The sequence below is a fragment of the Myotis daubentonii genome, chromosome 3 (genome assembly GCF_963259705.1).
Source record: "Myotis daubentonii chromosome 3, mMyoDau2.1, whole genome shotgun sequence".
In the NCBI taxonomy this organism is placed as follows: Eukaryota; Metazoa; Chordata; class Mammalia; order Chiroptera; family Vespertilionidae; genus Myotis; species Myotis daubentonii.
In genome coordinates this window covers 126,190,328-126,204,248 of record NC_081842.1, presented here as the reverse complement: position 1 = coordinate 126,204,248, position 13,921 = coordinate 126,190,328, and the positions used below count along the sequence as shown (strand labels likewise).

Here is a 13,921-nt window from a genome sequence, read left to right as displayed (position 1 = left end):
GTACCCCAAGACTTCGATGAGTTCACTAGAAAAAACCTCACAGAAGACGGCACAGATTTCAAAATAGATTCTGACCATACCTGTGTCTGAGTTTTGTGGGATCTAAATTCTTCCTTTAGTTTTTATCCAATTAATACTACTGCAGGGTTTAAAAAGAAGTAATGCTAAAAGGATTATTTTTAACAAAACAAACAAAACAAAAGCAAACAGTTGCCAATTTTATCACTGTTTTTTTTTTCTAGAGGCAACCACTTTCAATCTTTTCAGATGTTTCTTCTTATATTTACCTTATTATTTTTTTAATCCTCAACCAAGGATATTTTTTTACAATGATTTTCAGAAAACAGAAGGGAGGTGGAAGAAAGGGGGAAGGGAGGGAGAGAGAGGGAGAGAAACATCGATGTGAGAGAGACACACTGATTGTTTTCCTCTGGCATGCACCCTGACTGGGGCTGGGGATTGAACGCACAACCCTTCTGTCCTTGGGCTGATGCTCTAACTACTAAGAAAAACTGGCCAGGGCATATCGACCTTATTTTTCAACAACTTTTATACTGCTATTTTGTGATTAATCAATTTTATTTTATCTATTGGCTTCTTATGATGGATAAAGATTTAATTTTTCCCTCTAGTTGACTAAAATGTGTGGCCACCTCATGTGAATAAGAGGGTATTATGGGGGCATTAATATTTAAGTCAGATATGAAATATGCAAGAAATTAAACTATACATCAATCTTAATTATAAATCTAGTGGCAAAAATACCAAATAAAATATTAGCAAATTGAATCTAGCAGTTTACAAATAAAATATTAGCAAATTGAATCTAGCAGTTCACTATATATATATATATATATATATATATATATATATATATATATATATATAGTGGTGAAGTAGACTTTGTTCAGATAGTTCAATGCTAGGATCTCTGCCTGTGTAATGTGCCACATTAACAACATCTCAATGTCCACACATGCAACTCAAAAAAATTAACAAACTAGACCTAGAAGGAAACTTCCTTAAATTGTTAAATGTATTTTTAGAAACCTATGGCAAATGTCATATATAATAGTATACTTTTATGTGCTTTACAGTTTTCTCAAAAATCAAATTATGGGGAATTTTAGCCTGTACCTGGTGACTCCCAGCTGGGTGGAGGTAAACAGTGTCCCGTGGGAACTTGGTAGATGAAGGGCAGATAGGAGGGGAACCTTTGACCTGCTTTCTCCCTCAAAAGATGTCCACAGAGAAAAAGTGCCATAGAAAAGAAAATATTCTAAACAAATCAGGATTGTCCCTCCTTCCACAGTACACTTAAAGCAGAAGGGGGAAAGTGTTATCTAGAAACATATAGAGAGCATTTCAGTACCATATTGCATTTTTACAAGAAAATCTATATCTATATCATCTTCTCTCTTGCAAAAAAAATATCTATATCTATCTATATGTCTATCTGTATATCTGTGTTTGCAAGCACAGTGAATGTGGCTTTTTATACTGCACCTTAGAAGATTGGTTCATGTGAGAGCAAGGCCTGCTTCAGTCACTGTTCATGTAGGCATTCAAATAAACTCTGGTGTCCTGTCAATGCCTCCTCTTGTTTTTGATATTGTTGTTGATGAAGATTATTAGCATCTAAACATCGCCCTCATGTTCATTTGCTGAGAATGGATGGCTCAGATTGTGGCATAAGGACAATAGTGGGACGAATTACCTCAAAATCTTTATTTTTCTCCCAACTGGGAATAGCCAAAGCAGTATCTGCTGCTGCTGCACATTTGTCTGGGGCTCAGTGGCAGCACAACTGACACTGTTTGCTGGGAGCTGGTCCATCCTTGCTGCTTGACACAGTCGCTGCAGGGAAGAAACATCTGCACAGCATATGTCAAGGGACCTGGCGTATATGGCATACTGTTCTTAATATGTTTGCTCCCCTTCTTGGCACTATGTATTTTAACCAAGGTACCTCTCCGAGAAAGGTTGTTTCCCCAGGTAGGGATTTTTCCCTGAAGTTAGGGAGGGAATAAAACCCCTTAACTAAATGCCAGGCGGGTAGTTAATCACTTTAACTATGAACAATTACCCTTAAGCTACATAATCTTTACTCCCTGGAATGGAGATAAGAAACGCCCTAACCTTTGGAATAGCAATTGATAGGATTAAAATCAACTGGTATAAATACAGATGTAACAAGACAAGAAACAGAAACTGGAGAGATTCGTTCCTGAGATCACTCCTTTCTGCCGGTGAACGCCGCGGAGTCAGCATCCTTGGAGTTTCCCCTGTTGCAGTCATCATGTCGAAGTCTGAGTCCCCCAAGGAGTCGGAGCAGCTGCGGAAGCTCTTTATCGGAGGTCTGAGCTTTGAAACAACCGATGAGAGTCTGAGGAGCCATTTTGAGCAATGGGGAACGCTCACGGATTATGTGGTGCTGAGAGACCCAAGCACCAAGCGCTCCAGAGGCTTTGGGTTCGTCACCTATGCCACTGTGGAGGAGGTGGACGCAGCCATGAACGCGAGGCCACACAAGGTGGACGGAAGAGTGGTGGAGCCAAAGAGGGCTGTCTCCAGAGAAGATTCTCAAAGACCTGGTGCCCACCTAACTGTGAAGAAGATTTTTGTCGGCGGTATTAAAGAAGACACTGAAGAACATCACCTAAGAGATTATTTTGAACAGTTTGGGAAAATAGAAGTGATTGAAATCATGACTGACCGAGGCAGTGGCAAAAAGAGAGGCTTTGCTTTTGTAACCTTTGACAACCATGACTCTGTAGACAAGATTGTCATTCAGAAATACCATACTGTGAATGGCCACGGCTGTGAAGTAAGGAAAGCACTGCCTAAGCAAGAGATGGCTGGTGCTTCGTCCAGCCAAAGAGCTCGAGGTGGTTCTGGAAACTTCAGAGGTGGTCGTGGAGGTGGTTTTGGTGGAAACGACAACTTTGGTCGTGGAGGAAACTTCAGGGGTCGAGGTGGCTTTGGTGGCAGCCGTGGTGGCGGTGGATATGGTGGCAGTGCGGATGGCTATAATGCATTTGGTAATGATGGAAGCAGTTTTGGAGGTGGTGGGAGCTACAATCATTTTGGCAATTACAACAACCAATCTTCAAGTTTTGGGCCTATGAGAGGAGGAAACTTTGGAGGCAGAAGCTCTGGCCCTTATGGTGGTGGAGGTCAATACTTTGCCAAACCAGGAAACCAAGGTGGCTATGGCGGGTCCAGCAGCAGCAGTAGCTATGGCAGTGGCAGAAGGTTTTAATAACTGCCAGGAAGCAAATCTTAGGACGAGAGGAGAGCCAGAGAAGTGACAGGGAAGCTACAGGTTACAACAGATTTGTCAACTCAGCCAAGCACAGTGGTGGCAGGGCCTAGCTAGCTGCTACAAAGAGAAAATTGTATTATTTTCAAATAAATCTTTATTGTTCAGATTATTACATTTGTGCCTCTTTTTTCCCCCCATATCTCCCCCCCCCACCCCACGGGCCCTGCTCTATGTGTGACGGGGTAGAGCCATAACCTCCCCATGGGCCCTGCCCTGAGTGTGAGAGTGGCGATGATCCAACCCCCTTGATCGGCCCTGCTCTGTGAGTGATAGAGGGCGGTGCCTCAACCCCCCTCCCCCGCCCCCCCACGTGCCCTGCTCTGTGTGTGACGGGGGTAGAGCCATAACCTCCCCATCAGCCCTGCCCTGAGTGTGACAGTGGTGGCGCCCCAACCCGCTGATCCGCCCTGCTCTGTGTGTGACAGGGGCCGGTGCCCCAACTCCCCTATCGGCCCTACTCTGTGCGTGACGGTGGGTGGTGCTGCAACCTCCCCATCTACCCTGCCTTGAGTGTGACAGGGGTTGGTGTCCCAACCCCCCAATCAGCCCTACCCTGAGCGTGACTGAGGGTGGCATCACAGCCTCCCAATCCGTCCTGCTCTGGCATGACAGGGGTTGCGCCCCAACTCCCCAATCGGCCCTGCTCTGAGCCCAACCAGGGGCTGCACCTAGGGATTGGGCCTGCCCTCTGCCACCCGGGAGCAGGCCTAAGCCAGCAGGTCGTTATCTCCCAAGGGGTCCCAGACTTCGAGAGGGCACAGGCCAGGCTGAGGGACCCCCCCGCCTTCCCCCCGAGTGCACAATTTTTGTGCACCGGGCCTCTAGTGGATATATATATATTAGGTGAAGTAGGCTTTGTTCAGATAGTTCAATGCTAGGATCTCTGCCTGTGTAATGTGCCACATTAACAACATCTCAATGTCCACACATGCAACTCAAAAAAATTAACAAACTAGACCTCGAAGGAAACTTCCTTAAATTGTTAAATGTATTTTTAGAAACCTATGGCAAATGTCATATATAATAGTATACTTTTATGTGCTTAACTTTTTTCTCAAAAATCAAATTATGGGGAATTTTAGCCTGTACCTGGTGACTCCCAGCTGGGTGGAGGTAAACAGTGTCCCGTGGGCACTTGGTAGATGAAGGGCAGATAGGAGGGGAAGCTTTGACCTGCTTTTTCCCTCAAAAGATGTCCACAGAGAAAAAGTGCCATAGAAAAGAAAATATTCTAAACAAATCAGGATTGTCCCTCCTTCCACAGTATACTTAAAGCAGAAGGGGGAAAGTGTTCTCTAGAAACATATAGAGAGCATTTCAGTACCATATTGCATTTTTACAAGAAAATCTATATCTATGTCATCTTCTCTCTTGCAAAAAATATATCTATATCTATCTATATGTCTATCTGTATATCTGTGTTTGCAAGCACAGTGAATGTGGCTTTTTATACTGCACCTTAGAAGATTGGTTCATGTGAGAGCAAGGCCTGCTTCAGTCACTGTTCATGTAGGCATTCAAATAAACTCTGGTGTCCTGTCAATGCCTCTTCTTGTTTTTGATATTGTTGTTGATGAAGATTATTAGTATCTAAACATCGCCCTCATGTTCATTTGCTGAGAATGGATGGCTCAGATTGTGGCATAAGGACAATAGTGGGACGAATTACCTCAAAATCTTTATTTTTCTCCCAACTGGGAATAGCCAAAGCAGTATCTGCTGCTGCTGCACATTTGTCTGGGGCTCAGTGGCAGCACAACTGACACTGTTTGCCGGGAGCCGGTCTATCCTTGCTGCTTGACACAGTCGCTGCAGGGAAGAAACATCTGCACAGCATATGTTTCAAGAGACCTGGCATATATGGCATACTGTTCTTAATATGTTTGCTCCCCTTCTTGGCACTATGTGTTTTAACCAAGGTCACCTCTCCGAGAAAGGTTGTTTCCCCAGGTAGGGATTTTTCCCTGAAGTTAGGGAGGGAATAAAACCCCTTAACTAAATGCCAGGCTGGTAGTTAATCACCTTAACTACAACCATTACCATTAAGCTACATAATCTTTACTCCCTGGAATGGAGATAAGAAACGCCCTAACCTTTGGAATAGCAATTGATAGGATTAAAATCAACTGGTATAAATACAGATGTAACAAGACAAGAAACAGAAACTGGAGAGATTCGTTCCTGAGATCACTCCTTTCTGCCGGTGAACGCCGCGGAGTCAGCATCCTTGGAGTTTCCCCTGTTGCAGTCATCATGTCGAAGTCTGAGTCCCCCAAGGAGTCGGAGCAGCTGCGGAAGCTCTTTATCGGAGGTCTGAGCTTTGAAACAACCGATGAGAGTCTGAGGAGCCATTTTGAGCAATGGGGAACGCTCACGGATTATGTGGTGCTGAGAGACCCAAGCACCAAGCGCTCCAGAGGCTTTGGGTTCGTCACCTATGCCACTGTGGAGGAGGTGGACGCAGCCATGAACGCGAGGCCACACAAGGTGGACGGAAGAGTGGTGGAGCCAAAGAGGGCTGTCTCCAGAGAAGATTCTCAAAGACCTGGTGCCCACCTAACTGTGAAGAAGATTTTTGTCGGCGGTATTAAAGAAGACACTGAAGAACATCACCTAAGAGATTATTTTGAACAGTTTGGGAAAATAGAAGTGATTGAAATCATGACTGACCGAGGCAGTGGCAAAAAGAGAGGCTTTGCTTTTGTAACCTTTGACAACCATGACTCTGTAGACAAGATTGTCATTCAGAAATACCATACTGTGAATGGCCACGGCTGTGAAGTAAGGAAAGCACTGCCTAAGCAAGAGATGGCTGGTGCTTCGTCCAGCCAAAGAGCTCGAGGTGGTTCTGGAAACTTCAGAGGTGGTCGTGGAGGTGGTTTTGGTGGAAACGACAACTTTGGTCGTGGAGGAAACTTCAGGGGTCGAGGTGGCTTTGGTGGCAGCCGTGGTGGCGGTGGATATGGTGGCAGTGCGGATGGCTATAATGCATTTGGTAATGATGGAAGCAGTTTTGGAGGTGGTGGGAGCTACAATCATTTTGGCAATTACAACAACCAATCTTCAAGTTTTGGGCCTATGAGAGGAGGAAACTTTGGAGGCAGAAGCTCTGGCCCTTATGGTGGTGGAGGTCAATACTTTGCCAAACCAGGAAACCAAGGTGGCTATGGCGGGTCCAGCAGCAGCAGTAGCTATGGCAGTGGCAGAAGGTTTTAATTACTGCCAGGAAGCAAATCTTAGGACGAGAGGAGAGCCAGAGAAGTGACAGGGAAGCTACAGGTTACAACAGATTTGTCAACTCAGCCAAGCACAGTGGTGGCAGGGCCTAGCTAGCTGCTACAAAGAGAAAATTGTATTATTTTCAAATAAATCTTTATTGTTCAGATTATTACATTTGTGCCTCTTTTTTCCCCCCATATCTCCCCCCCCCACCCCACGGGCCCTGCTCTATGTGTGACGGGGTAGAGCCATAACCTCCCCATGGGCCCTGCCCTGAGTGTGAGAGTGGCGATGATCCAACCCCCTTGATCGGCCCTGCTCTGTGAGTGATAGAGGGCGGTGCCTCAACCCCCCTCCCCCGCCCCCCCACGTGCCCTGCTCTGTGTGTGACGGGGGTAGAGCCATAACCTCCCCATCAGCCCTGCCCTGAGTGTGACAGTGGTGGCGCCCCAACCCGCTGATCCGCCCTGCTCTGTGTGTGACAGGGGCCGGTGCCCCAACTCCCCTATCGGCCCTACTCTGTGCGTGACGGTGGGTGGTGCTGCAACCTCCCCATCTACCCTGCCTTGAGTGTGACAGGGGTTGGTGTCCCAACCCCCCAATCAGCCCTACCCTGAGCGTGACTGAGGGTGGCATCACAGCCTCCCAATCCGTCCTGCTCTGGCATGACAGGGGTTGCGCCCCAACTCCCCAATCGGCCCTGCTCTGAGCCCAACCAGGGGCTGCACCTAGGGATTGGGCCTGCCCTCTGCCACCCGGGAGCAGGCCTAAGCCAGCAGGTCGTTATCTCCCAAGGGGTCCCAGACTTCGAGAGGGCACAGGCCAGGCTGAGGGACCCCCCCGCCTTCCCCCCGAGTGCACAATTTTTGTGCACCGGGCCTCTAGTGGATATATATATATTAGGTGAAGTAGGCTTTGTTCAGATAGTTCAATGCTAGGATCTCTGCCTGTGTAATGTGCCACATTAACAACATCTCAATGTCCACACATGCAACTCAAAAAAATTAACAAACTAGACCTCGAAGGAAACTTCCTTAAATTGTTAAATGTATTTTTAGAAACCTATGGCAAATGTCATATATAATAGTATACTTTTATGTGCTTAACTTTTTTCTCAAAAATCAAATTATGGGGAATTTTAGCCTGTACCTGGTGACTCCCAGCTGGGTGGAGGTAAACAGTGTCCCGTGGGCACTTGGTAGATGAAGGGCAGATAGGAGGGGAAGCTTTGACCTGCTTTTTCCCTCAAAAGATGTCCACAGAGAAAAAGTGCCATAGAAAAGAAAATATTCTAAACAAATCAGGATTGTCCCTCCTTCCACAGTATACTTAAAGCAGAAGGGGGAAAGTGTTCTCTAGAAACATATAGAGAGCATTTCAGTACCATATTGCATTTTTACAAGAAAATCTATATCTATGTCATCTTCTCTCTTGCAAAAAATATATCTATATCTATCTATATGTCTATCTGTATATCTGTGTTTGCAAGCACAGTGAATGTGGCTTTTTATACTGCACCTTAGAAGATTGGTTCATGTGAGAGCAAGGCCTGCTTCAGTCACTGTTCATGTAGGCATTCAAATAAACTCTGGTGTCCTGTCAATGCCTCTTCTTGTTTTTGATATTGTTGTTGATGAAGATTATTAGTATCTAAACATCGCCCTCATGTTCATTTGCTGAGAATGGATGGCTCAGATTGTGGCATAAGGACAATAGTGGGACGAATTACCTCAAAATCTTTATTTTTCTCCCAACTGGGAATAGCCAAAGCAGTATCTGCTGCTGCTGCACATTTGTCTGGGGCTCAGTGGCAGCACAACTGACACTGTTTGCCGGGAGCCGGTCTATCCTTGCTGCTTGACACAGTCGCTGCAGGGAAGAAACATCTGCACAGCATATGTTTCAAGAGACCTGGCATATATGGCATACTGTTCTTAATATGTTTGCTCCCCTTCTTGGCACTATGTGTTTTAACCAAGGTCACCTCTCCGAGAAAGGTTGTTTCCCCAGGTAGGGATTTTTCCCTGAAGTTAGGGAGGGAATAAAACCCCTTAACTAAATGCCAGGCTGGTAGTTAATCACCTTAACTACAACCATTACCATTAAGCTACATAATCTTTACTCCCTGGAATGGAGATAAGAAACGCCCTAACCTTTGGAATAGCAATTGATAGGATTAAAATCAACTGGTATAAATACAGATGTAACAAGACAAGAAACAGAAACTGGAGAGATTCGTTCCTGAGATCACTCCTTTCTGCCGGTGAACGCCGCGGAGTCAGCATCCTTGGAGTTTCCCCTGTTGCAGTCATCATGTCGAAGTCTGAGTCCCCCAAGGAGTCGGAGCAGCTGCGGAAGCTCTTTATCGGAGGTCTGAGCTTTGAAACAACCGATGAGAGTCTGAGGAGCCATTTTGAGCAATGGGGAACGCTCACGGATTATGTGGTGCTGAGAGACCCAAGCACCAAGCGCTCCAGAGGCTTTGGGTTCGTCACCTATGCCACTGTGGAGGAGGTGGACGCAGCCATGAACGCGAGGCCACACAAGGTGGACGGAAGAGTGGTGGAGCCAAAGAGGGCTGTCTCCAGAGAAGATTCTCAAAGACCTGGTGCCCACCTAACTGTGAAGAAGATTTTTGTCGGCGGTATTAAAGAAGACACTGAAGAACATCACCTAAGAGATTATTTTGAACAGTTTGGGAAAATAGAAGTGATTGAAATCATGACTGACCGAGGCAGTGGCAAAAAGAGAGGCTTTGCTTTTGTAACCTTTGACAACCATGACTCTGTAGACAAGATTGTCATTCAGAAATACCATACTGTGAATGGCCACGGCTGTGAAGTAAGGAAAGCACTGCCTAAGCAAGAGATGGCTGGTGCTTCGTCCAGCCAAAGAGCTCGAGGTGGTTCTGGAAACTTCAGAGGTGGTCGTGGAGGTGGTTTTGGTGGAAACGACAACTTTGGTCGTGGAGGAAACTTCAGGGGTCGAGGTGGCTTTGGTGGCAGCCGTGGTGGCGGTGGATATGGTGGCAGTGCGGATGGCTATAATGCATTTGGTAATGATGGAAGCAGTTTTGGAGGTGGTGGGAGCTACAATCATTTTGGCAATTACAACAACCAATCTTCAAGTTTTGGGCCTATGAGAGGAGGAAACTTTGGAGGCAGAAGCTCTGGCCCTTATGGTGGTGGAGGTCAATACTTTGCCAAACCAGGAAACCAAGGTGGCTATGGCGGGTCCAGCAGCAGCAGTAGCTATGGCAGTGGCAGAAGGTTTTAATTACTGCCAGGAAGCAAATCTTAGGACGAGAGGAGAGCCAGAGAAGTGACAGGGAAGCTACAGGTTACAACAGATTTGTCAACTCAGCCAAGCACAGTGGTGGCAGGGCCTAGCTAGCTGCTACAAAGAGAAAATTGTATTATTTTCAAATAAATCTTTATTGTTCAGATTATTACATTTGTGCCTCTTTTTTCCCCCCATATCTCCCCCCCCCACCCCACGGGCCCTGCTCTATGTGTGACGGGGTAGAGCCATAACCTCCCCATGGGCCCTGCCCTGAGTGTGAGAGTGGCGATGATCCAACCCCCTTGATCGGCCCTGCTCTGTGAGTGATAGAGGGCGGTGCCTCAACCCCCCTCCCCCGCCCCCCCACGTGCCCTGCTCTGTGTGTGACGGGGGTAGAGCCATAACCTCCCCATCAGCCCTGCCCTGAGTGTGACAGTGGTGGCGCCCCAACCCCCTGATCCGCCCTGCTCTGTGTGTGACGGGGGGGGGGGGGGGAGGGGGGTGGCGCTGCAACCTCCCCATCGACCCTTCCTTGAGTGTGACAGGGGGCGGTGTCCCAACCCCCCAATCAGCCCTACCCTGAGCGTGACTGAGGGTGGCATCACAACCTCCCAATCCGCCCTGCTCTGTGCATGACAGGGGGCGGCGCCCCAACTCCTCAATCGGCCCTGCTCTGAGCCCGACCAGGGGCTGCACCTAGGGATTGGGCCTGCCCTCTGCCACTGGGGAGTATGGCTTATTGGGCCTGCCCTCTGCCACCCGGGAGTAGGCCTAAGCCAGCAGGTCGTTATCTCCCGAGGGGTCCCAGACTGTGAGAGGGAACAGGCCGGGCTAAGGGACCCCGCCTTCCCCCCTCCCCCTCCGAGTGCACATATTTTTGTGCACCAGGCTTCTAGTAAAACTAATAAAACTAATGTTTTTATAGGGATTTGTAAATTACAAAGGTTGTTTACATATTGTATCAGTTGGGAGTCTTTCTGTTCCAGGTAAGAGCAAGCCTGACCTGAACTGGCTTAAATAGAAGATTTAATGACTCACTTATCTGAAAAATCAAGGGGGCATTGGAGGTGGCTTGATTCGAAAGTTACTCATCTGATCATTCCTCCTTTCTGTTTTCAGTTCACACTCATTAGGTCAAAAGAGGATGTCTCGCAATGTCTGGAAGTCACAAGCTGTGCCGTTCATACGCAGGGCAAAGGCAGCGAGCTCCTTTGATTGCTCTCTCAGAAGTGTGAGGGAATTTCTTTCCCACATCTTGTCACAAATTTTCCTTAATTTTTCCAGTCACAGTGTCCAGGAAATGGTAACTGGTCTCATTAGATTTACTCAATCAGATTTACCCTAGAGCAGGGGCAAGGCAGTGGGGACAGTGTGAAGATGGAATAGCTGGGGAAAGGTGAATATCCATCCAAACAAAAACCGGGACTGTGTGACTAAGAGGGCGATGAAAGCGGAGCACTCAGGTTAGCAAATGCCTGCCACACATAGTGTTCTGTTGATTCTGACAGGAAGCCTGTGAGGTTGGGAGTCACTAGCTTCCCTATTTCACAGATGGAATAGGAGTTATGTGATTTGCCTTGACCACTCACCTGGTAACTGGCAAAGCTCAAATCTAGATTTTAATGTTCTAAATTCTCGAATCTTCCCAGTACTATAAATTCCCTTCTTACAGGCTTAAAACCACTTTAGTATACAGGACTGCATCAGTTCTACACACTCATTTTTAAAAATTAAAGGACCCAGAGGAGATATTAGCTATTGGCCATACTGATTCTCCCGATGGGGCAGAACATTACGGTTCCATCACGGTGGCTTTAAAAGAACTAGAAGTAAAGACCCTGTTCTAGCTTGGCCTGGATTTCCCCAAAGAAGAGCATGGTACAAAGGCTTGTGTATGGGTAGCTTTTTTGGGGAATGTGGTCACAGTGAGCAAAAGGGAATGTCAGGAAGAGGTGGGAGGCTGAGGAGGAAAGTCAACACATCATTATAGGGGACTGTCCCCAAAGTTCCTTTTGGAAGCTTTATGAAATGTGTCTACTGCAGGTAGGGAGAAAAGGCTTGGCTGCTCCATAGGATGTTAACAGCGCTGCACTCCTCAGCGGGGTTGGTCAGACATCTCAGCCACTTACTGGGTTAGAGAAGCTGGGCTGTGAGAAGAGGCTCTCAGAGGAGCTCCAGCATGTGCTCTTCAGCAGTGGCTGGAAGGAGCGGGGAACAGAGGACTTTAAGAGGGGGCAGTAGGAGCCTTCAATACCTGATTCCTTATAAGCTAATAAGACAAAACTTGAGATAAGGAAGCGATACACAAACAAGCCTAAGTTCCTATTTCCCTAGTTAACATCTGATAAGTTCATGCCTGGATTATGATAACCATCTCCTAAAAAGAGTCTTTGTCATTTTTCCTCATTCAACTACTTCAGTAATCTTACTAAAATACAGTAAAAATCACCATTTGGTCATTATTTAACAGGAGCTCATTACTTTCCACTGTTTGCAAGATTATGTACAAATTCCTTGGCTTGGCATCCAATATTCTTCACAACTGGTTTTACTGTGATTAAAGAGCTATACTTCCTATAACTTCTCCAGCTGGACTCAAGCCAGTCTAATTCCCTTACCTTTTGATAAACTAGCTAAGAATATTTCTTCTCTGTTTCTCTTGCTAATATTGTTCCCTCTGACAGGAATGATATGCAAAATATTTACCAACAACTTTGGCAGGCACTGACCAATCAGCATGGAGACTGAGCCAATCAGAACTGATGTCAAGGGTAAGTAACAATACGGGTTGACCAGCTAACTCAGCCCTGCTCTCAGCCTCCATTCTCCTAACAGCTGAAACCCCGTCTCTCCCTCATCTGCCACAGAGATTTCCTGGGCTACTCTTTCTTATGCTGGTTTTTCCTTCTTTGGGGTTCACTACTACTCTGTGTACTGAATATTCTTAAAGATATTCATAAGATGATGCAAAAGTCTAAATTGCTTGCACTTTTGGGCAGCACATTCTTTATTGCCTCTCCATGTGGTAAACATTTCATATTTTCCATAAAGTGAATAGAAAGATGTAATTCAGTCTTTCCTATAACAAGGTTGATCAAAAATAATTATTTATTATTGATATTTTAGGAAACCTTCAGTTTCAAAAATTCATGACTGATAATGATACAACTTTTAGATTTTTTGTCATATACTATGAGGAAAACCTCTATTAATTTTTTTTCATGCATGAGCTATAAATTTCAGGAGATTTCAAGTTTCCTTAGAATGTTCTCTGAATCTTCTGGCAGCTAACCAGGTTGGCTAACAATATTTTAATATGTGTGGTGCTTTCAAAACATGGTTCCCAAATTCTCCTCCCATTGAGATGGGGTCTGTGTCTCCTTCCCTTGAATCTGGGAGGACTTATGACTTGGTTGTTACCAACAGAAAACTAGATCAGAAAAAAAACAATGTGGCTACTGCTTTGTTCTCTGGGATTCTTGCTTTGGGAGCCCTGACACACCTTGTAAGCATTTCAGATCCCCTGTGGGTGCCACCCTTTAGGGAGGCCTGGGCCACATTTAGGTGTTATAGTTTATGGCCCAGCTGACCGGCAACACCAACCATCAGACGTGATTGTGGCCCCCAGCGATAGTCACTGTACCACTGGGTCTTCCAGCTGAACCCCCAGACATTGTGGAGCAGAGACAAGCTGTGCTCTGTTCAAATTCTGTTCCACAGAAGCCATGAGCGTAATACTATGGTTGTTTTATGCCACTAAATCATGCCAATAAACTATTAAAAAATATGTTCTACTCCTTTCTTGAAAAACATGCCTTCATAATGACTGGAAAGATTGCGCTTGGATTTAGAATTCCCAATGAATGTTAGACCCTCCCCGTCCCTACCCACCCCAGGCTCCATCTAATACCCTGGGGAACCTCACACAATTCATGACCATGTTCCATTCATACTCTATGGAAAGAGCCACCGGCCATTCTTGAGCCCAGGGGTGCACACCCAGCAGTGGACCTTGTCATCCACAAGAGGGTAGATTCAGATGAGAGGTCCAAGGCCCTAGGTCTTGGGCTGGAAATTGCTTGTGCTCTGGGGTGG

General features: G+C 46.2%; 1 protein-coding gene across 3 annotated transcripts; it reads left to right on the top strand.

Moving 5' to 3' along the window:
- Positions 1–2,242: 2,242 nt before the first annotated feature.
- LOC132230674 (heterogeneous nuclear ribonucleoprotein A1-like) lies at positions 2,243–9,901 on the top strand. Of its 3 annotated transcripts, none has more exons than XM_059688483.1 (2): positions 2,243–3,176; positions 6,201–6,629. In XM_059688483.1, exons 1-2 carry the CDS (start codon positions 2,300–2,302, stop codon positions 6,539–6,541), a joined length of 1,218 nt encoding a protein of 405 aa, XP_059544466.1. In that variant the 5' UTR covers positions 2,243–2,299; the 3' UTR covers positions 6,542–6,629. The 3 variants fall into 3 exon arrangements, with proteins under 3 accessions (XP_059544466.1, XP_059544468.1, XP_059544467.1); XM_059688485.1 differs by lacking the exon at positions 2,243–3,176 and adding an exon at positions 9,447–9,901 and having other exon boundaries at positions 5,519–6,230; XM_059688484.1 differs by lacking the exon at positions 2,243–3,176 and adding an exon at positions 9,447–9,901 and having other exon boundaries at positions 5,519–6,254.
- Positions 9,902–13,921: the final 4,020 nt, after the last annotated feature.

Coding starts and splice junctions, on each gene's coding strand:
- LOC132230674 (XM_059688483.1), top strand. CDS start 2,300: ATGTCGAAGTCTGAGTCCCCCAAGGAGTCGGAGCAGCTGCGGAAGCTC. Junction 3,177..6,200: donor TGGCCCTTATGGTGGTGGAG/GTCAATACTTTG, acceptor GTGGTCGTGGAG/GTGGTTTTGGTGGAAACGAC.